We start from the raw sequence: 18,898 nt of genomic DNA, 5'->3' as shown, positions 1-18,898 counted from the left end.
CTGAGCTGATGTTTTCAAATACTAAACTTTTGTGTCCCTGGGAGTTGATAGCTTACCAGCAAAGATTTAGTTCTCTTAATAGATTTTTAAGTTTTTATATAATACACATATGTAGTAGATATTCCTAGACTTGTCTTGGGTTTTGGCAATGGTATTTTGCAGAAAATGAAAAGCCTAGTTTGTTCTTTCTGCCAGATTAGAAAGTAACTAGCCAAAAATGAAGTCTAAACAGGACTTTCTTCTCTGTAAAATTCCTTTCTGTGCTCCTTTTTTTCTCCAGAGAGACCAATTTATTTATTTATTTATTTATTTTAATCAAATGCTGCTTCATTAATATCAGAAGGGTCAATGGATGACAGTACTGCACTTAGACAGTAGTTTTGAAAGACGTAAGTAGAGTTTATATCCTAATACCATTCACCTGTTTGGTTGTATATCAGTGCCCTAACACCACTGGAACAGACAATATGAGAAAGATCATCTTACTACTAGTAACATGCTGTATATTAAACTGAATTTCATATAAAATTGGATTTTTCTCCAGCGGCAAGTGCATGTGACAGACACAGAACATAAGCTACCATTTTTTTTATAGAAATCATAACAGAATGGGCATTACTATGAGCAAGGAAGGGAAAGCTTTCTGCCTCCCACTCAGCTGTCATGTTGGCAGGAGGTATTAAGAGAGTCTGTGCTGCTGCTTATGCTCTGCTTGTTCTGTGAATAAATACAGAACTTGAGGCTATAGAGCAGTGAATCTAACATCTTTTATCAGCACTGAATTTACATAAACCTATGCCAACTTGTGAGTACCAGGCTCATAAAGAAAGAGGTCAGGACTAACCAGAATCTCTTCACAGGCTGGGAACTATAGCTTATGGCTTTTCAGAGCTGCAGCAAGTGTGGTGTAACGTGGGTAAATGAATACTTTATGAAGCTTTTGATCTCTGATATTCCCAGTTTGGATTCTAGAAGGAGATCTATGAAAATTAAGTCTACTTCTCAAGCTCAGTTTTTAACTGAGAAGTATGCGTTTTAGCTTTGAATTATATAGGATTTCAGCCTCTCTCGCATTTAGTATGTCTTTGAACGCTTAAAACTGCCATTCTAGACTGTATTGCACTTGCAGATTATGACCATGAATTGAAACCATTACAGTTCTCAGTTTGACTGACCTGATGGGAGTATAAGGCACAACTCATGTTACAGCAACTTTCCGGCTGATAATGTAAATTTTGTGAGCTATATGTGCACTTATTTGAGCTTGACTGACTTAAATAATTTTAGGCAAGAGAGAGCTGCACAACAGCTAGGAGCGCTTAGTTTTTACTTTTTTGACAGGAGGAACAGTGGCGTTGTTATCAGTGGGATGGCTGTAGATCTAATGGAAAACCAGGTTCTAAACTTTTAAAACCATCAGGAGTAATATGATACAGCTTACAGCTGAAGGATTATTAACTCGCTAGTACAGTCTGTAGTATACGCGAATCTAAAATGAAACTGAGTTTATCAAAAATCAGGAGGACATCAAATATGGCTGTAACTAATGGAAGCTGCGTAACAAAAACCATGTAGCATGAGACATTTTCATCGTTCTCATCCCAGGGAGTCCTTGAATACTACTGCAGTTCACTGTGTTTGAAATGCTTTACCATTTGAAGATTTTTGTGTGATACCACATTGAAGGCAGCAGGCAACACGTTACACATCTTATTCCTGAAGACCTTTGAAAGGGTAGCTGACAAGGAGCGCCTTTCCTGAGACTGCAGTATTGTCTTGTGCGACTGGAAAAATGAGCCTTGAAAACAAAGCTGAAACAGAAGTAGTTGTGTTTAAGCATTGTTTCGCAACTGCTCACTTTCCCTGCGCAGGCCTGTAGTGCCTTTAACTTCACTTGGTCCCAACCACGAGGTATCATGAGTCTGCTAGTTCCACGCAACTCAAGGAAATGATTATAGGAAGAATGAAACTTCCTCCAGCATGTGGGGGTAGATAGCTCATTAAAAAGGCATATATCGTTACGTCCACTTGCATGAGCAAATATTGCCATAAATAATGTAATGAAATGTCACAGGGGAGGGCATTCACTTGCTTCGTTCATAAAGCGTTGCAGTTTTTTGAAGTCTTGTATCATTCCCTTTTTTGTTCGGATGTTGGACTGCACTGCTCAGAGACTTAGTCTAGAATACTTCTTCCAGAGAATAAAAAAAAAACCTAATAGTGTGTTTTTAAGCAAAGCTGTCTTTATATAAGAACTGATTTTTATTTTTTTTTAACAACATCCCACTTACTACCTGATATCTATAAAACTTGTTGTAAAGAGCAAATGTAGACCACAAGCTCACACGGCTGACATATGGCAGGGTTTCTGCTGTCTCTTGTACTCTGTAGCATGCTGCTTTAGTCTTGCGTCTTCTTCATTAATAACCTCTCACCTCTCTATCCTTGGAGGGAGAGGTCAGTTCTGGAAGGAGGTTCTAAAATCGTCCTGAAGTGATTTGTTTGTTCATCCATCTTCTGGATTTTTCTCCAACACTCCTCACTGAACTTGTACTTATTGCTCTAATTTGGTATAGCTTAAATGCATACGTTTTATCTCTATTATAAAACCAGCAAGTAGTAATGACAAAAAATTGTGTCTGAAAAGTACATGAAAATGTTATTTTGTTGAGGTGTAAATACATTAGAGATGACATTGGGAGAAACGCTTAGTTGCCTTTTTGTAAAGCAAGTATCTGTGTGTTTTCTTTGGAAACTAGGCAATGTATATTAGCTCTAGTACGTGCAGAACCTTTTTTTCTAAAACCATCTATTATCAGTGCTTGCATCCTTTATATAAATGCAAAGGCTTGTTTGTAGTCTTGCACAGTATTCGATCCCTGTCCCTTAATTGAAAGGAGGAGAAACAGAGTGATAATCTTCACAAGCGAAGTGATGCAGACACTTAAGAGACTCTTTCCCCTAGGAAGAATTTAAGTGTTGTACCCATTGCTACAGAAGAGTGAGCATTAATGCTGCAATATAGAATTGGGGGTGGTTGCGATGGTTTTTTTTTTATTATTTTCTGTTTGCAGTTATGACATGATCCTGCCCGCCTTGTTGGCGGTTTAAAACCTCCCCAAAAGTTAGGATACGAGCATGCGTGCGTTAGCAGGCACCGCGGTCGATGTTGCATGCCGTGGCTGCCTGATGCCTGTGCTCAGAGGGGCAGCAGCTCTCGGGTGGGCGGGCGATCTTGCCCCAGCCTGGCCCTAGGGGGGGATGCGAGTGCCCTTGCAGGGGCTGTGCGGCGCCGTGCCCTCCCTCCGCCGCCTGTCACCTCGCGCGACCGCGGCGCTTCCGCGGCCCCGCAGCGCGCTGGGCGGGCGGGGAGCAGCTGGGGCGCGAGCGGCCCCCGCTTCAGCCCAAGCGCGCGGTTCTGGGGAGCGGCCGCGGCCCCGCCCCCGCCCGCGGGAGGGAGGGGGAGCAGCTGTTCCCCCCGCGGGGAGGGGTGGGGGGGGCGCCTCATCCATGCGCGCCGCCCCATTGGCTGCGCGGGCGGGGCCGGGCGGCACGTGACCGGCGGGGCCGTATTGGCCGCGGCGCGGCGCAGCCGGTGGGCGCGGGCGGGGCCGGGCGGGCCGGGGCGCTGGCGGCGGGATGGAGGCGCAGCCGGCCGCGGCGATGGGGTGAGTGCGGCGGCGGCGGCGGCGCTGCCGCCCGGGCCGCGGGCGCCTGACAGGCCGCGGGGAGCGGGCGGGAGCGCGGGCCGGCCGCGGCAGAGCCGGGGTGGCTGCCTGCGGCTCTCCCCCGTGCCTTGACAGGGAGGCGGCAGCCCTGGGAGGGGAGAAGAAAGCGGCTTTTGTGGCTAAAAAACAGGCTAAAAAATGCGGGGGGGGGGACTTGCTGACCTAGAAAAGGGGGGAAACGCGGTCTCTAAGGAGACGGGCGCCGCGTAACAAAGAAGGGAGCCGGCGCGGGAGCCTGAGCCCCCGGCGGCGGCCGCGGGGACACAAAGCGGCGGCGGCGGCGGCGGCAGCAGGTAGCGCGGGGCCGCCCGGCTGCGCGAGCCGCGGAGGGGCCGCGGCGGGGCCGCCTCGCTGCGGCAGCGCGTCCCCGCGCCGGCGGCGGGAGCGCTGCGGAGGGGCCGCGGCCGGGGAGCAGCGGGCGCCGCGGAGCGGGGCCGGGAGGTGCCCGAGGATCGCCCGGCTCCTCAGAAATTCATTTAACATCACAAAGACGCGCTGGGATCTGTGACTTAACCCGAATGCTGTGGGAAATCTTAATAAATTATGTATGAAGCGGTGGGTCCTTCCTTTCTCTTTGTCAGACATGCAGCTTTTTATTCTAGTAATTAGGTCATTGCCAGCAAAACGCTCCGGTTCTGCCAAGATGTAAGATAGTTTTTTTTGGAGGACAAACGTGCTGCCGAATGATTTGGTTGTATTTGTTATTTGAGTCCAAATTTAAAATGCTTTCCGTCCGCATAGGTCTAGGATTATGACCGTGAGCCGTAGGGAGCGTCTTTCATTTGACAGAATTTTCTTCAAGGCATCAGCAAAACCCAGTTTTGACTAGTCTGGTTTGGATAGTCATACGTTGAAAGATGCCTTCTAAAGGTGCAGCAGGGAAGACGCAGCTTTTTCATTGGTGTGGAAGTATCTTCAGTAGATCGCTGTACATGTTTGAATAACACAGTACAGATTAATTTCAGATTTTAATGATTTTTTTCTCCTGTTGTTGCATGGGAAGTGCTCCTTAATATTCTTTCTACTAAATATTTTTAATACTTGGTCAATTTTAGTATTAGTTCTAGTGCAATTAATAGATTTCTGATTATTTTATCCAAACTATGGTTCTGAGAAAATGCCTATAAATGTAAGCATTGAAAGTAGTTTTATGGAAGCAGACTCTTCTGTGTTTTTAAGGAAACTGCAAGAAACTGGTAAAAAATGTTTCCTTCTCCTTAGTTCTGTTCAATAAAATGATGTATGAAAACCCCTTGATGAAGAAAACTCTATCATAGATTTTGAAATTCTGTTTTATATTAAACATCCCCTCAAAACATTTTCCATGTAGGCCATGCACTTGTTCTAGAATGGAAGTCATAGGTGTCTTGTCGGTGAGATACGCTCTGGATGGCATTAAATTTTAAAGCATTAGTTGAGGACTTACCAGTTGGAGTACTTGGATTCAGAAGGTAAAATGGCGATACTGGGTGTTTGTCCTATAACACTTTGAATGTTTATTATAGTTGCTCAAATATTGGAAGGTGCAAAAGATGCAAAGGTGCTTTGGCTGTTTTTTCCTGAAAAGAAAGAGAATGACAAAGCATGATAGCGATTGCGTTGATTATTATGGTGATGCTTTTTCCTTTACTTTTTTAAACCTTCCAAGAGACAGTCTTTGTATTGTTTTATGCGACAAGCTAAGTAGTTGCTATGAGAAGCAGCAGTCTCACTCTTAAAAATGGCAGCATGAATAAAAGATAGCTTTTAAATTCTTTAAATAATTGATAATTGTACACTTTCCTAAACATTGTCCCTGAAATCCACATAATCATGTTTGCCAAAATATTTGTGCAAACTGTTGGGTTCTGATACATGTTCTGATACGTGTTATCACAGAACAGTATAATTATTAGTATATCATCAGCATAGTATAGCATATGTTGGAAATGCATGTCTGAAATTGGCTCCTTTGGTTTACAAATTCCTATGAATGATTTATGCATGTATCTTAATTCAGTTGGTGGAATATTTATGTTGATGAAATGTTATTTATTACTTTTTTGCGAATGTAATGAAATTGCATTAAAAACAGTCTTCTGATGCTGATGTTCTGCTGTGACAATAAGTTATTGCTAGTGAAGACTTGAGTCTCGGCTGATTGTTTTCCAAAATTCAAACAGGGCCTGTGTGAACAGATGCTGATGTATTTCCTACAAGATAAATGATCTTTTATTCACTTCAGGTGCTGAAGTGAACCCTGAAGATGACCCTGATAGAGTACCCAACATGGAAGGATATTTCCATATTTCCTGATTTTAACATATTTTTCATTCTTTTTTAATTAAAATCAATTTATTTCATGTTAATGGTTTTAGCTTGTGTTTCCAGCTAGAATAAGAGACCTGTCTCAGAAATGTAATAGCTTACACTTTCTGGAATTGGACCATTAGAAGATTAGGAGAAATAAAAAGTAAGCAGCAAGTCAAACGTAGTGAGGTCGTACACAATTGGCCACGAGTAGCAAAGATGATCTTCACGAAGCATGAGTGTGCAGGCTTGTGAATCATCCTCGATCCAATATAAGTTATGATTCAAACGGTGTCTGAACTCTTTGTGTTCAATATAGTATTTAAATGCAAATCATGTTTTGTATTTTCACAGTTCTATTCTGAATGCAGCATGACTAACAAGCTAGGGAACTTCCCAACCCAGAATGCTGAAGGAAGAAGTGGGGTGGGTTTTTTTGGGTTGTTTTTCCTTGACAGTGTGAAAACTTAACTGGACCGTTCATAGCCTGAAATGTATGACTTACAGGTTCTCCTCTTTTCTGTGGTGTTATTATGAATGTGTTTTGGATTGTTAGCGTTCTCTAGTAAAATCTTAAATGTGGGGTTGTTTCTAGTTTTAAAAAAAAAAAAAAATCTTCATACTTGACCTATAACAAGCAAGGCAGTACAGACTTCAGATGAGATTGCCATCGTAAGTGTCCTCCTCCTTCTCTTACAGTTGCAGAGAACAAGGATCATTTATTATTTTGGGACCCCAAGTTATGTTTTGGTTAGGAAAAGCAGATGATGTGTCTGCTAGGACAAAGTGTATGAAATTGTGCTTATCTGTGTTCCGCGGTGTTGCAGGCTGACTTGTGATCGACAGAATTCTAGCTGTCTTTCAAAAGCTGGTACACCATAGGTTTTGCAGTATACTTCTTATGTTACTGAATTTAAGGAACAGTGTCTCTAAAGCTCTTGCCAAATTACAGATTCATTTAAGGAAAAAAGAGGGGGAGACATAACCCCCGCCCTTGCCCACAACTGAAAGGATTTAGGAAGATCAGGTGTATTAACACCTAAATACTTTATTCTGCTGTACAAAGCTAACCTTCGTGTAGAGGTAGATAGAAAAACTAAGAAGAAAATCCTCTCTATGCAGCTGAGGTTTAGGTAGGGAAAGTCGAGCGTGGCCTCCTTTTAAAGGGATTGACCTTTTCATACATTTTGTTAGGAAACTGATAGTAGCAATGGCTTTTAATCTGGGCCTTGTTTTTCCTGCATGGCTGAAAAAAACCCTTCCCAAAAGTAGGGAATTCAGAGGGCACCTAATCTGGGGATTCTCTTTTGATATCATTTCATGAACAACTTGCAAATTTCAGCATTTAAGACGTTGTTAAAAGGAATATCATTACGTACCTTGCAAGCCGCTTTCCGGTGTCAAAGTCGTGGTTGCTAAAGCAAGCTCGTGAACAACTGAAAAAGTTTTCAGTGGTGGCTGTTTCCTGCTCCTTCCTGTATTCCTCTGGCTGATGTGCCTGGGCACATTAACACAGAGCAAAGGAGAATATGAACTGAAGGTACCAGATCTGTAACACTGCTCTTCCCTTCATGGGCATTTCCTCGTTATGTTTGTGTGCCCACATAGCCCAGATGAAAAAATAGCTTCCTCTCCAGCTGCTACTGACCAGAAGTTTTGGGTTTGTTCTTTAATACACAGAGGGGTAGGAGGATTAAATACATTAGCTACAAAAGCCGTTTTGGTAAGGCATAGGCTTGCTCCCAGGTGGAAGTAACAAAATTGTTCACAGTGATGCTGAAAAGGGCAGAAATATGATTTTGAGCACTCTGGAAAGAATCAGGATAATGGCCTTTAATCACCTGCAGGGGACGGAGTATTTGTCAGTGAGTACACAAGGAAATTATTAAACAACTCCTGTGAAGGCTAAGCATTTTTAAATTAGGAGGCCTGGAAAACTTGCTCCTGACTGAACTAAGTCAGTCTCTGGCCCATGGATAGTCATTTTTGATAAATTATTAAAACACCAAAAAAACTTAGAAGAATGCTGATACTTAGCTAGAGTTAAAAAAAAAAAAAAAGGAGAAGCGGAAAGATATCTATCTATAAAGCACTGAACATTTTAACTTGAAGTCAAGCTCCAGTCAGCGTGGTGGAAAAGCTGATAAAAGGACTCAGTCAACAGAGAAATTGAATTAATGCAAATCAGCATGGTTTGATACGTTCAAAATAAGTATGGCCAAATAATCCTCACTTCATTCTCTTTGAGGCTTTAAATATATTGATGAAGGTAACAGTATGAAGTTGTACGTTTAGGGCTAAAATTAACAAGTGGGCCTGGCTTACCTTGGAACAGCTGTGCTGCGGGTTGCCCCTGTCTGTCAGCCCTGCCCCTCTTTTGGAAATGCTCATGTAACAGCTGCTGAACCATTGTGGTTAATGGCCCAGCATATTAAGTTAAATCGACACCTATTTCAGATTACCTTAGTATGTCAAGCGGTAATCTGCAGTGGTTCAGCAGCTGCTGCCTGAGCAGCTGAGCCCGCCCCTGTTCCCTGGGTGGGACCGTGGTGGAGATGGGTAGGGCAGACAGCCGGGGCAGGCCCCCCCTGCCCCGTGCAGCTGGCCCAGCGATGGCACTAGGCTCTTGCAAGTCAGAAGCCTTAGGCTTGGAACTTCAACAGAATCTCTTTTGAAATGTGTTAAAAGGATTGATAACTAACTAATTGGAAAACCTCAAAAATATGCTTTAATGACAGCATGGTCTGCCACTACATACGTTTCTTTTTTTTCCTGAATTTAATGTATTTTGCTCTTGAAGAACAATTCCCCGTTAGTCCACCTTGGAGTAAATGACAAAAATCAGCAGAATGGTTAAAAAAATAACAAGGACAAGATATTTGGCTTAGCACAGGGTAGTTGGATGAAATCTGTGGCTATTGAAACAAATCAGAGTTGATAGTCCTTTCTAACCTTACTAAATTATAACAGTATATTCATGAACGTTAGGTGCAAGGATTACAACTGTAAGCAAAGAAACTGCACTGTGAACAATTTCCAGTTGCTGTAGAGCGCATTAGCGCGCTCTGCTCACCACATGGTTGAGAAAAGACATGTTAGGGTTTTACTAAGACTAGACTTCAGTTCTATAAAAGTTGTTTTATAAAAATAGAAAGCTCTGGTAGTAATAGCTTTTATGAGCAAAAAACAGTAATGGAGTCTGAAATATTTTCATAAGGAGATTTAATTAATATATCACAAATTGTTGAGCTTAATTGTTAAGCAGAACCTCTTCAGGGCATGTTGAGTATGCATGTTTATTGATATCAAATGCAGAAGAACACTCTGATTAATATAAAACTAAGTTTTCAGAGAATGTTGATGTTTTTGCCTGTCTCTTGGGATTTCAGACTAAAAAGAGCCCACCGAAATTACCGATTCCTGGGTAGTTGTTACTTGTATAATTTTCTAAATGTAGAAAAATGGATATCTAAATTTTAACAGTGCATTTGCATAAATTTAGGCTGCTGATTAATTTTGATTTTAGTGTGTGAAAGAGTATCCACTTTGAGTGTCTCCTTTGATATGTATATTCATGTAAGCTGCTGATTCAGTAGAGCGTAGTGAAGTTTCTTGTCATAGATTTGCCTTACTTTGATAGGCGGTGGAAGAGAAGAAATCTCTTAATGATGAGAATACAGGTCAGGGAGCCTGGAGACCTAGATTCTAGACGTTTATTATCGGGTAAGTTTAAGCCTACATCCCAAGAGAGTTATTTCTTGGAGTAGATCCAGTAATAAGGGTATCTGCATTCTTCCGTTTGTTTCTGGAACGCTGCAAAACGAAATGCAGAGTGAGAGTGTAAAAGGGGGCCTGACTCTGAAGTGGAATAGTGAACTTCCCAAAGCTGAACTGTTTGAAGTATCACGCAAATTGCTTTAGGTTAGGTAGAGTATAAAATAAGTGTAAGCACCCAGAATTCATCTTCTTGCTTTTCCCTCAACTCCCCAGTGTAGCGGCTTCCTACGTGGAGTGAAGAGTCATAATTTTTCTTGATTAAACTGATTTTGGCCCCGTGAATCTGGAATATGTTTCTGTATATGTATGCAGTGGTATAGCTTCAGCCCAAAGGGCCAAGTGTAAACTATTTCTTGCTTTACTTTGGGCTCTTCAGTGAGGGAGGGAGGATGTGTGTGGAAGCCTGGCTGGCTGAAGAGGGCCCCAAGTTTGATTGTTTCCCCAGGGCAAGTGTTCTGACTGCTAAGAAATGACCAGAAATGGGTAGGGATCAATTTCTCTTCCTTTGCTGCTGCCACCACTTCTGTGTTTAAAAATCAAGTCTTTTTTTGTAGCCAAAGGAATAATTTTGGAGCGTAAATCCAAGAATTTGGAGACCTGAACTCCAATCTGATGCAAGTGTTAGTCTGGGGTTATTGGTAGGTATCTATTTCCAGAAGACGAGCAGACTTGGGGATATGTGTTCTTAACAACATTTACGTAGTTGGATACCTAAGCAAACGCTGCAAATGACTGTTGAATTAAGTTTAATTTTTAGGTGTCTACTCAAAATACGTGGAACAGCTAGTAAGCGTCTTCCTTGTGATTCCACTCTGCAAGCTAAGTGCTGAAAGGTGTCACAAAGTTCGGCATGGGAAAGCCTAACCTGCTTTGTGGTCGCACATCACCTATGGCTCAGTTTCCCCAATCTTAAAATGAAATAACTATGTCTTTTGTGAAATACTTTGACATTTCATTATTCCAAAAGACACTGAAAGATGGAATAGTGGAGAAAAAGACACAAATGAATGTAGAGAAGCAATTTAATTTTCATTGAATAGCACTGATATAATGGATTGTAGGAATGAAAATAGGTGCAGTATCTTTCGGTATATATGTTTAGGAACATAAGATTGGACTTCTGAGTTGTTAAGCCTAGTTCCTTCCTGAGCAGTCAGCTAGGCAAGGATATTTCTGAATTTACAACTTCTAATGACGTTTCCAGTCTACATTCATGAATGACCAATTTGTTGGTCATTTGTTCTCATTTGTTCTGTGTCAGTACTGTGTTTTAACATACATATTTTTCTCCCTCTTGAGTGTTTTCCCCTCCCTAATAATATTTATAAGATGTAGCTGTGTCCTTCCAGCCTTTGTTTTGCTGAAGCAGCAAAGGCTTGCTCAGCTGGTCTCTTCTCCTGTAAGAGACCCTCTAGTCTCCTGATCACATAGCATCTTTCTGCGCACCCACTTACATTCACTTTTCATAATACGGTTGACCAAAACTGTGCAGAGTATCCTTGTTCAAACGTTACTTGTATCTTGTAAAATAACCTGGTAACTCTAGGGGTTATGTTTGCTTTCCTTGTATTAGTATCATGTTGGTAGCGCTCCGGCTTTCTGTGGCTGACTGGTAAGGCTCAAGTTAGTCTTCTCCCTGCTCGTTATTTCCAACTGACAGGATCCCAGCTCATGGTGGTAGCTCTTGTTAGTGATTGCTAAATCAATGACCTTGCGTTTTATGTTTCTTAATTTCAACCTATTTCTACTGTTCCGTTCCTCAGGTCATCGAATCCTTTATATATTGTGTTTCAGTCCTGTGATCTCATGAAGCCTCTTGAATGTATGACATCAAGCTTTGTTGCCACTCAGCCACTTCTTATGCCAAGGTCAATAATGAAATAATGAATAATGCCTGTCACAGCCTAGTTCCTGGGAGATTTGATGAATAACCTGTCCCAAGCCCAACAGTTCTGCTTTCGGCACAGCCCGTTGTCATCTTGTCTTTAAATTATTCCTTATCTATGTACAGTTTTCTACTAATCTCTATCATAACCATAGCTGACGTTACATGTGGCACCGTTTCAAATGCTGTGCAGTGTTTGTGGTAGGTTAGATCTGTCATTTCTAAAAAGTAGTTCACTGTATCAGCCTGAGTGTAGGATTGCCTCAAATATATGGTAGTCCTTCCTTTAACAGGCGAGGAGAAACAAGAATCATCTTGGAGGTCAGAGAGGTCTATGTCAGAGAGGCTCCTGTGCTGTGGTGGGGTGTAAACCCTTTAAGCATCCCGGGGCTTACCTTAGCCAGGGTAGCGGCCAGCATCACTGAAAGCAATGCCATGCCTTCCGAGCCCACAGCGCATCAGTAACGTTGGATCTCTTCCCTTCAGGCTTCTTCTCAGTGCTGTTGCAGGCTTTCAGATGATGCTTTTAGCTGGGACTTGTGCAGTGAGTGCCAGAGCTGTGCGGCACTGAGAATGCCGAAAAAAGTTAGAAATAGGGCTCCTGTCCCAGTAAGTGCTTTCTGTGCCAGCACTAGGTGTTTAGCTGGCCTTCAGGTAGCCAGGGACCGTGTTGCCTCTCCTTTCAGTTTGGGGCTTGGAAACTTTTAATACAGCGTTACTGTCTATTACTAAAATTGTCGTGTGCTTTTGGAGAAATGCTGACCATGCTGAAGTCTATAAGGATTTCTCTTTAATAACTTGTGCCATCGTGCAGAGGTCTGAAACACTTTGCTGCGTTTTCCCAAATGGCTTCATTAATCTTCCTCATTTATCTTTTATTTTGTTTCTGCAATTTATGAGCGGTTCAAAGAGTAGAAATAAGATATTTGACTTGTTAGTGTTTGTACTCTGAACTCTAAATTCAGCACAAGAAATTCAAACTAGTCATATTTTTGGATTGGATATTTTGGATTACCAAAAGATTCATTATCTAACTTTTGGGAATATACGGGTTATTTTGTGATATGAAGTCTGTATTCTGTGATGGAAAGGTATCGTTCATAATGAGTGTTTGCATGAATAAACGTTTGTGGGTTCTTCTTATCTTTTGGGTTTCTTCTGTAAAGAGCACACAAGAAAATTGAATGAAATGTTAATGGAGAATAAAATAAAACGCTGTCCTTGAGCCAAGCGCAAAATATTTTTGAGGAGCAAATTTCCTTTCTGGCTGTGAAAAATGTAACTTATTGTCATCGTGGACAAAATCTGTTATTAAACAAAAATTGAAGATGTTTTAGATTGCCTAGCTTGTGGCAATGAGCTAATCCAAATAGTTTTTTTATCTGAAAACCTTCACAGTAGTATTTGACATCTGCATAAATCAGTGAGTGACTCCTAGTCTGAGGTAAAACACGGCCTCGCTCCCATACTGTGATTGCCTAAAGCCAGTCTTGAATTCTGCTCTGAGTCTTATCACATCTTTTGAAATCAACAGTTTGGTGAACATGCCTAAAAGTTATTTTGCTTGTTTGAAACCATTCGATGTTTAGTGCTTCAGTTAAGAGAATTTTGGTGGATTTCGGGGAGGGGGGTGCTTACTTCTTTAAGGGAAAAATAAGTGAATCTTTATTATTGGATATATGATGAGTAAAACTTTTTTCTTTATTTGAAATACTACCTCAAAGTTGGTTTTGCCGAGAGTTGACAGCCACTTTATGTAAGATACGCTACTTAAAATTTTAAACCTCCACTCCATAACTAGACTCTTACTCATTTAATGTAGCTACATTTAAGCTTGTTTTCATCTAAAACAATCAGAGCTACCCAATTGCTGTTCTTCTACTGTAGCTCCTCTCCTCAATTCATTTTTTTCCGTTTTCTTCTTTGCGTTTATGTGTCCTGTTAACGTGACAGATTATTTTGACTTCCAAGTGGATGAATGAGAGTTTCTCAGATTGGACCAAAAAAATGGAAGAATCTGATATTTTAATCATTACCTGTCCTTTCATATTAACCACTGATTAACATGAGGTGAGAAGATGATTAGCTGGAAAGGACGGGCATGTCAAATACATGGCACACAGCAGCCTCTGTCAATTAGAAGTAAATGAGTAAACGTGCAATGTAATTGAGGTATATTTCTAACATGCCAGAGGTGCAACAAATGGACATTTAGGTATGCTACTTATGCAGTGTAATCCCAGAGCCTCATATAAAACAACGGGTTGTATCAATATTGCAGAATGATACTAATTTATAGCGATTTGAAGTAAAAACATTTTGAAGTTACCCACCCTTGCATGGGCTTGTGCGGGATTGTCCGTGGAGTTTATGTTCTGAAAAGAAACGTTGGTTTTATTTATTAGAGTGGCAAAGTAGTACTTACCAAATAAATACAGGCATGAAAAGGAACATGAGCAGTGCGCTTCGCCCCCGGCCCCCAGCGCTCTTTGGCAGCCCTCCACCTCTTGGGTGGACCTGGCTGATGATAAAAGCACAGAATCCGTCCAACAGAGCAGTTGTTTCAGATTGCCGTCGTTTCTCTGCAGTCGAGGTCTCCGGTCCCGCCTGGCCATCTTGGCAAAAAGAGATTTATTCGGGATTTTTTTTCTTCAGCTCATTTGTACTGTCATTGAAATCACTGTTCCACAAACGGCAGGCTTCTTTCTTGCTCCTGATGAGAGGTGTCTGGGATACGAAGCTTTGCTCCTTGAAAAGGAAGTAAACTAGTCACATCAAAAAGCAGTACAGCTTTCGTTATTGTTCCCATCTTTATCTATTGTTGTTTTTATTTCCTTTGAGTTTCACGTTTAAGAGATTAAACATAGTTTTCCAATTTTATATAGGAGAAGTCCAACCTTTTGGATATTTTTTTTTTTTACCTACTTTTTAATTAGCTAGATAATAATTCAATTAAGAGTCGTCTGGGAGAGCAAAATTGCTTCCCCAAGCAGTTACTTGACCTTGTAATTACAACGGTCAGCGGCGTGGTGAGAGGGGGCGCGGGACCCGTGCTGCTCTTCGCACCCTGCGCAAGGCAGCCCGCCCGCCGCGTTTGCAATACGTTCCAGGAGCATACAGGAAATTCTGACTGTGAGCTTTTCCAAAGGACCGGAGTAGTGATGGAATAGGCATGTTGTCCCCCAAGCTTTTTTTTTTTTTTTTTTTTTGAGTTGCAGGTCTTATACTTGCTTGGGAAGTTCTGAGGGTGGAATTGGCTGGGCTTCCTGTTGGGCTCTAGAGTGGCCGACGAGGAAGAAATCGATAGCTTCCGCTGTAAAGCGCCGCAGATGCGGTCAGCCAGGTTTTCATTAGCTTGCGCGTCGTTTCCGAGATGAACAGCTCTGACGGTGTGTTGATTTGGAAAGCGGGAAATAATTTACATTTTATACTTTAAATCAGAGTATTTGTTTCGTGCTACTTGGTAACGGCTGGATAATTGTGGTGGTGTTTTAGGGCTGTGTTACAATGTTACCCCAAATAAATATCACTGAAAATGCAGGCATGACTTATGGACAAAATCACTATAATAGCACATTTGATGTTTTTACTTCATGATTTATATAACATACCTTTCTTACTCTTCTTTTTTATATTTTCAGTGTAGGGTATCCTTGATACTAAGAATAGCCCTTTATCTATTTTTTTACAGTGAAATCTAACCACTTTTTGTGTTAGAAATACACGGAATATTTATTTTAATGTTTATGACTAGGAATTTTGCAGAAGACTTGATTACTACTACATTTGATGCTTTTGTTATGTTAAAATTGCTCAGTACTTACTGTTGTTCTCCTTTCACACAATATCTCCATTAGTGTGTGCTGCTCTAAGGAGAGCTGAGCATCTGTGACTCTCTTCCACTTCATAACATATGTGGGCAGTCAGTCAGCGTATTATAGATGTGGTTGACAGTGCTTGTTGGCTATTCAAAAATGATTAAATATAGTCTATTATCTCCTTAGTGTTTTATTGTTGTTACTGAAGTGCTAATGGTGACGATGCTTTTGTGTGATGGTATAATTTTCCCTCATGAATTCTGGCTTTCCCTAATACCTGAAGCAATTGTTTTCAGCTTCTTTCCTTTGCTGAAACATGTGTATCAAATGGAAACCCACTGAAAAAAGCCTTTGAATCGGCGTTAGTTCTAGGCCTTAATAGCCTGATATAATGGATTGGAATTAAATGTTTAGAACATGGAGTGGTTAATGGAAAAGAGTGAGATGTAATTTCATGCTTAGATAACACTAAAATTAAACATTTTAGGAAAAACTTATCTGTTACTTTTCTAGGGTTGAGGGTAGCCCAGGATGGCTGCAGCTTCATATGATCAGTTGTTAAAGCAAGTTGAGGCCTTAAAGATGGAAAACTCCAATCTTCGACAAGAGCTCGAGGACAACTCAAATCACCTAACAAAACTGGAAACTGAGGCATCTAACATGAAGGTACTGTAAAGTAAATTTCTGTGTGCATCACCTTTTCTGTTACTACCTTTGTTTTTGATTGTGTTCAGGTGTTTTAATGGACTGGTAGTTACTTAACAAGTTTTGTGTGCTTCTAAATAAAAAAAATTCTTTTCCAGGTTGTGTAAGGAAAAACTATGCTAATCAAATCTACCTGATAATGCAAACTGTTTTTTTGAAAATTGAAAATTAAAACAACACTTCAAATGGTTTTTAGAAACACTTTCCTGTTCTTCTGTCTTTTTTTCTGGAGTGTCATGATAAGCACTACCATTTTACTACTGCTGTACTTCCCAGCAGGAAGTCCAGTCTGCTAGCATAGTTTATGACAAAGCAAGTATTGCTCAGCTTTTGAAAACATGGGAGAGACTGGGGATTTTCACAGTATTTTAAGGTAAGTTTACAAATTTTTGGTTTTGTTACAATTGCAATGTTTAATTAACATCCCAAAAATAAAAGTTCATCTTTAAAATAAGACCACAAGTCTCCAACCTCTCCCAAGGCCTAAATTCATACTTTTTAGTTTCACCCAAATCTGTCCATCTAGTGTTTATTGGCTAGGTATAGGCCTTCAGAGGCACTGACCTATCCAAGAGGAAACTCCAGGCTCTGATGGGATTTAGATGGATTTTGATCAGCAAGATATATGTACAGCTGTGTGGGTGTGGTACATGGCACTGAACAAGGCAGAATTTCACAAGCAATATAGGTCCATCAACATAACGCTGTGCCTGAGTTGACAAATCCTGCTTTTTGGTGCTAACAGCTGGCAAAAATGGATTGTTTTTGGTGCCTAACCTAATATGGCTCAGAAATGGTTGGAATCTCTGCATATACTCCTGTATAGCGTAAAGGTACTCTAAGTGTTAAACTACATTTGTGCTTCCATCTCCTTTTTTTTTTTTTTGGGGGGTTCATCTGACAAATTTACAGTTGTTTTATAATTTTCTGAAATATGCTCATGAGGACTGTAGCAATTAAAAAAAAAATACTTCTAGTTGAACCTGCTTTTCCTCCAGCATCTAGATTGTGAGCTGTGTATTCACTATAAGAAGAAAAATTTTCGTGTGTTGGTAGTTGTGATGAAACTTGAAAGAACTACATATTTTTCAGTTATATTTAATCCCTGCATTTTGCTGCAAAATGAAAATGGTTTTGCTTTCTGCAATTAAAATGAAATTATAGCCCTTTATTTCAGCTACATGAAACTATATTCAGCATTAACAACTCTGAAAATAATGTTTTGCTTAAGTACATATCAGAAAGTTTGAGTTAGGTCTTTCATTTTTGCAGATAGTATTATCGCAGATTCATTAATAATTTCCCCTCTCTCCCTGTCATTTCAGTCTAAAATAAGGGCGCGAAGAGTAGGAGAGATGATCTTCCCTGTGGTTTGAAAAGGGGATAGAGAAAAAGTCTCTTTTCTCTTCTTTGTTCCCCTGTGGATTTTTTTTCTTTTGACTTCTGTGTACATAATTAAATTTCCAGTGACCTGGAGACAGACCAGCTGTATAAGCTGGACTCTAGGGCATTAATTTGGGATGTGGGACAGCTTTATATCCTTGCTTCAAATCTGGCAGACCACCAGGCTGAAAGTGATTCTATCACACTCCACTGAAGAGTCTTTATTAGTGTATTCTCAGTAGATACCTCGTATTTGCTCTCTCTGAAATGCCATCCTGGATCTGAGGAATTTTTCCCCCTAAAACTCCACCAAACTCGGTATGTTTCTTTTCATTTGGAGGAGAGCATTGTTTCAATTAATCTGAATTATTTCATCTGTATTCTATCAGAAAGTCCCCACCAGTTCCATTCCTCGTGAGTGTTTGCTCTTTGGACCTGAAGTGCGACCCTGTTTCTTTCCTTTGTTTATTTCGGATGTATTTGAAATGTGTCCAAATCTTGCTTTGACTTAAGCTTGAATTTGAAAGATGGTATGGGAGTGATCTGTGGAATTGCCATCTGTGGGTGAAAAAGTTTGGTGGAGATTAGCATAGGATTCTTTTTAGTCAGGAGATGATTTCAGTTTTACAAGCTTCAGGAGAAAGTGCATGCTGGCTGTGTTCCACTGGAGGAAACTGCTTGCTTCATGGTTTGTGTGGTTCCAGTGCCATGATTAGGGATAATTACAAGGAAAGTAAATAGAAGAACCAGAGAAGTGGAGGGCTGAAAGTCCTGTAGCTGCCGTATGAATAATTAGAACTCCAACTACTTTGAAAAACTAATCCTTTGGGTTAGCACATAAGTAGCTTCTTTGGAATGAAACAGAGGCCTAGCAGCCCCTACCACCAAATAAAATCCCAAATATGAATGGGAGAAAGGGATTGATAGCGGGGGAAATGAGCTGTGGTTCTGTGACATTTTTATAGCAACGTCGTCGTTCCTAAACTGTTTTAGATCTGTGCTGAGGTAGAAACATCTCAGTAATTCTTTGGACCGTTAGTATGTTTATTATATCTGCTTTTCTGCCTTATTCCTTGATCAGTTGTTGAAGAAAATACTTTGAGAGGACACCTTAAAGACAGCATTGAACATTTTTAAAGAAACTGATTTTGAGAGCAGTAGTGTTAAAATGTTGTGCAAACGTGCCTCACTTTTGTAATCTCTCCGTTTCAGAAATGTAAGATAATCGTACTGGAATTAAAAGCTTAACACGAGCTCATCTTGCAGATGCGTTTTTTAATAAACTACTACTGACCTATATAGTAAAGTACAAT

General features: G+C 40.7%; 1 protein-coding gene across 4 annotated transcripts in view; it reads left to right on the top strand.

Moving 5' to 3' along the window:
- LOC104150979 (APC regulator of WNT signaling pathway) overlaps positions 1–18,898 on the top strand; it is a 103,909-nt gene that overhangs the window by 17,709 nt on the left and 67,302 nt on the right. For 2 of the 4 annotated variants that reach the window (XM_068924316.1, XM_068924314.1), the window contains exons 1-2: positions 3,610–3,668; positions 16,011–16,163. In XM_068924316.1, coding sequence (XP_068780417.1) covers positions 16,029–16,163 — 135 coding nt within the window. In that variant the 5' untranslated portion in view covers positions 3,610–3,668; positions 16,011–16,028. Of the gene's footprint in view, positions 1–3,609; positions 3,669–16,010; positions 16,164–18,898 lie in introns of those variants that run through there. The other 2 variants (XM_068924315.1, XM_068924313.1) reach the window with 1 other exon arrangement.

This window comes from Struthio camelus, chromosome W (genome assembly GCF_040807025.1).
Source record: "Struthio camelus isolate bStrCam1 chromosome W, bStrCam1.hap1, whole genome shotgun sequence".
In the NCBI taxonomy this organism is placed as follows: domain Eukaryota; kingdom Metazoa; phylum Chordata; class Aves; order Struthioniformes; family Struthionidae; genus Struthio; species Struthio camelus.
The sequence above is the reverse complement of the archived record's forward strand: the minus strand, read 5'-3'. Positions and strand labels throughout refer to the sequence as shown.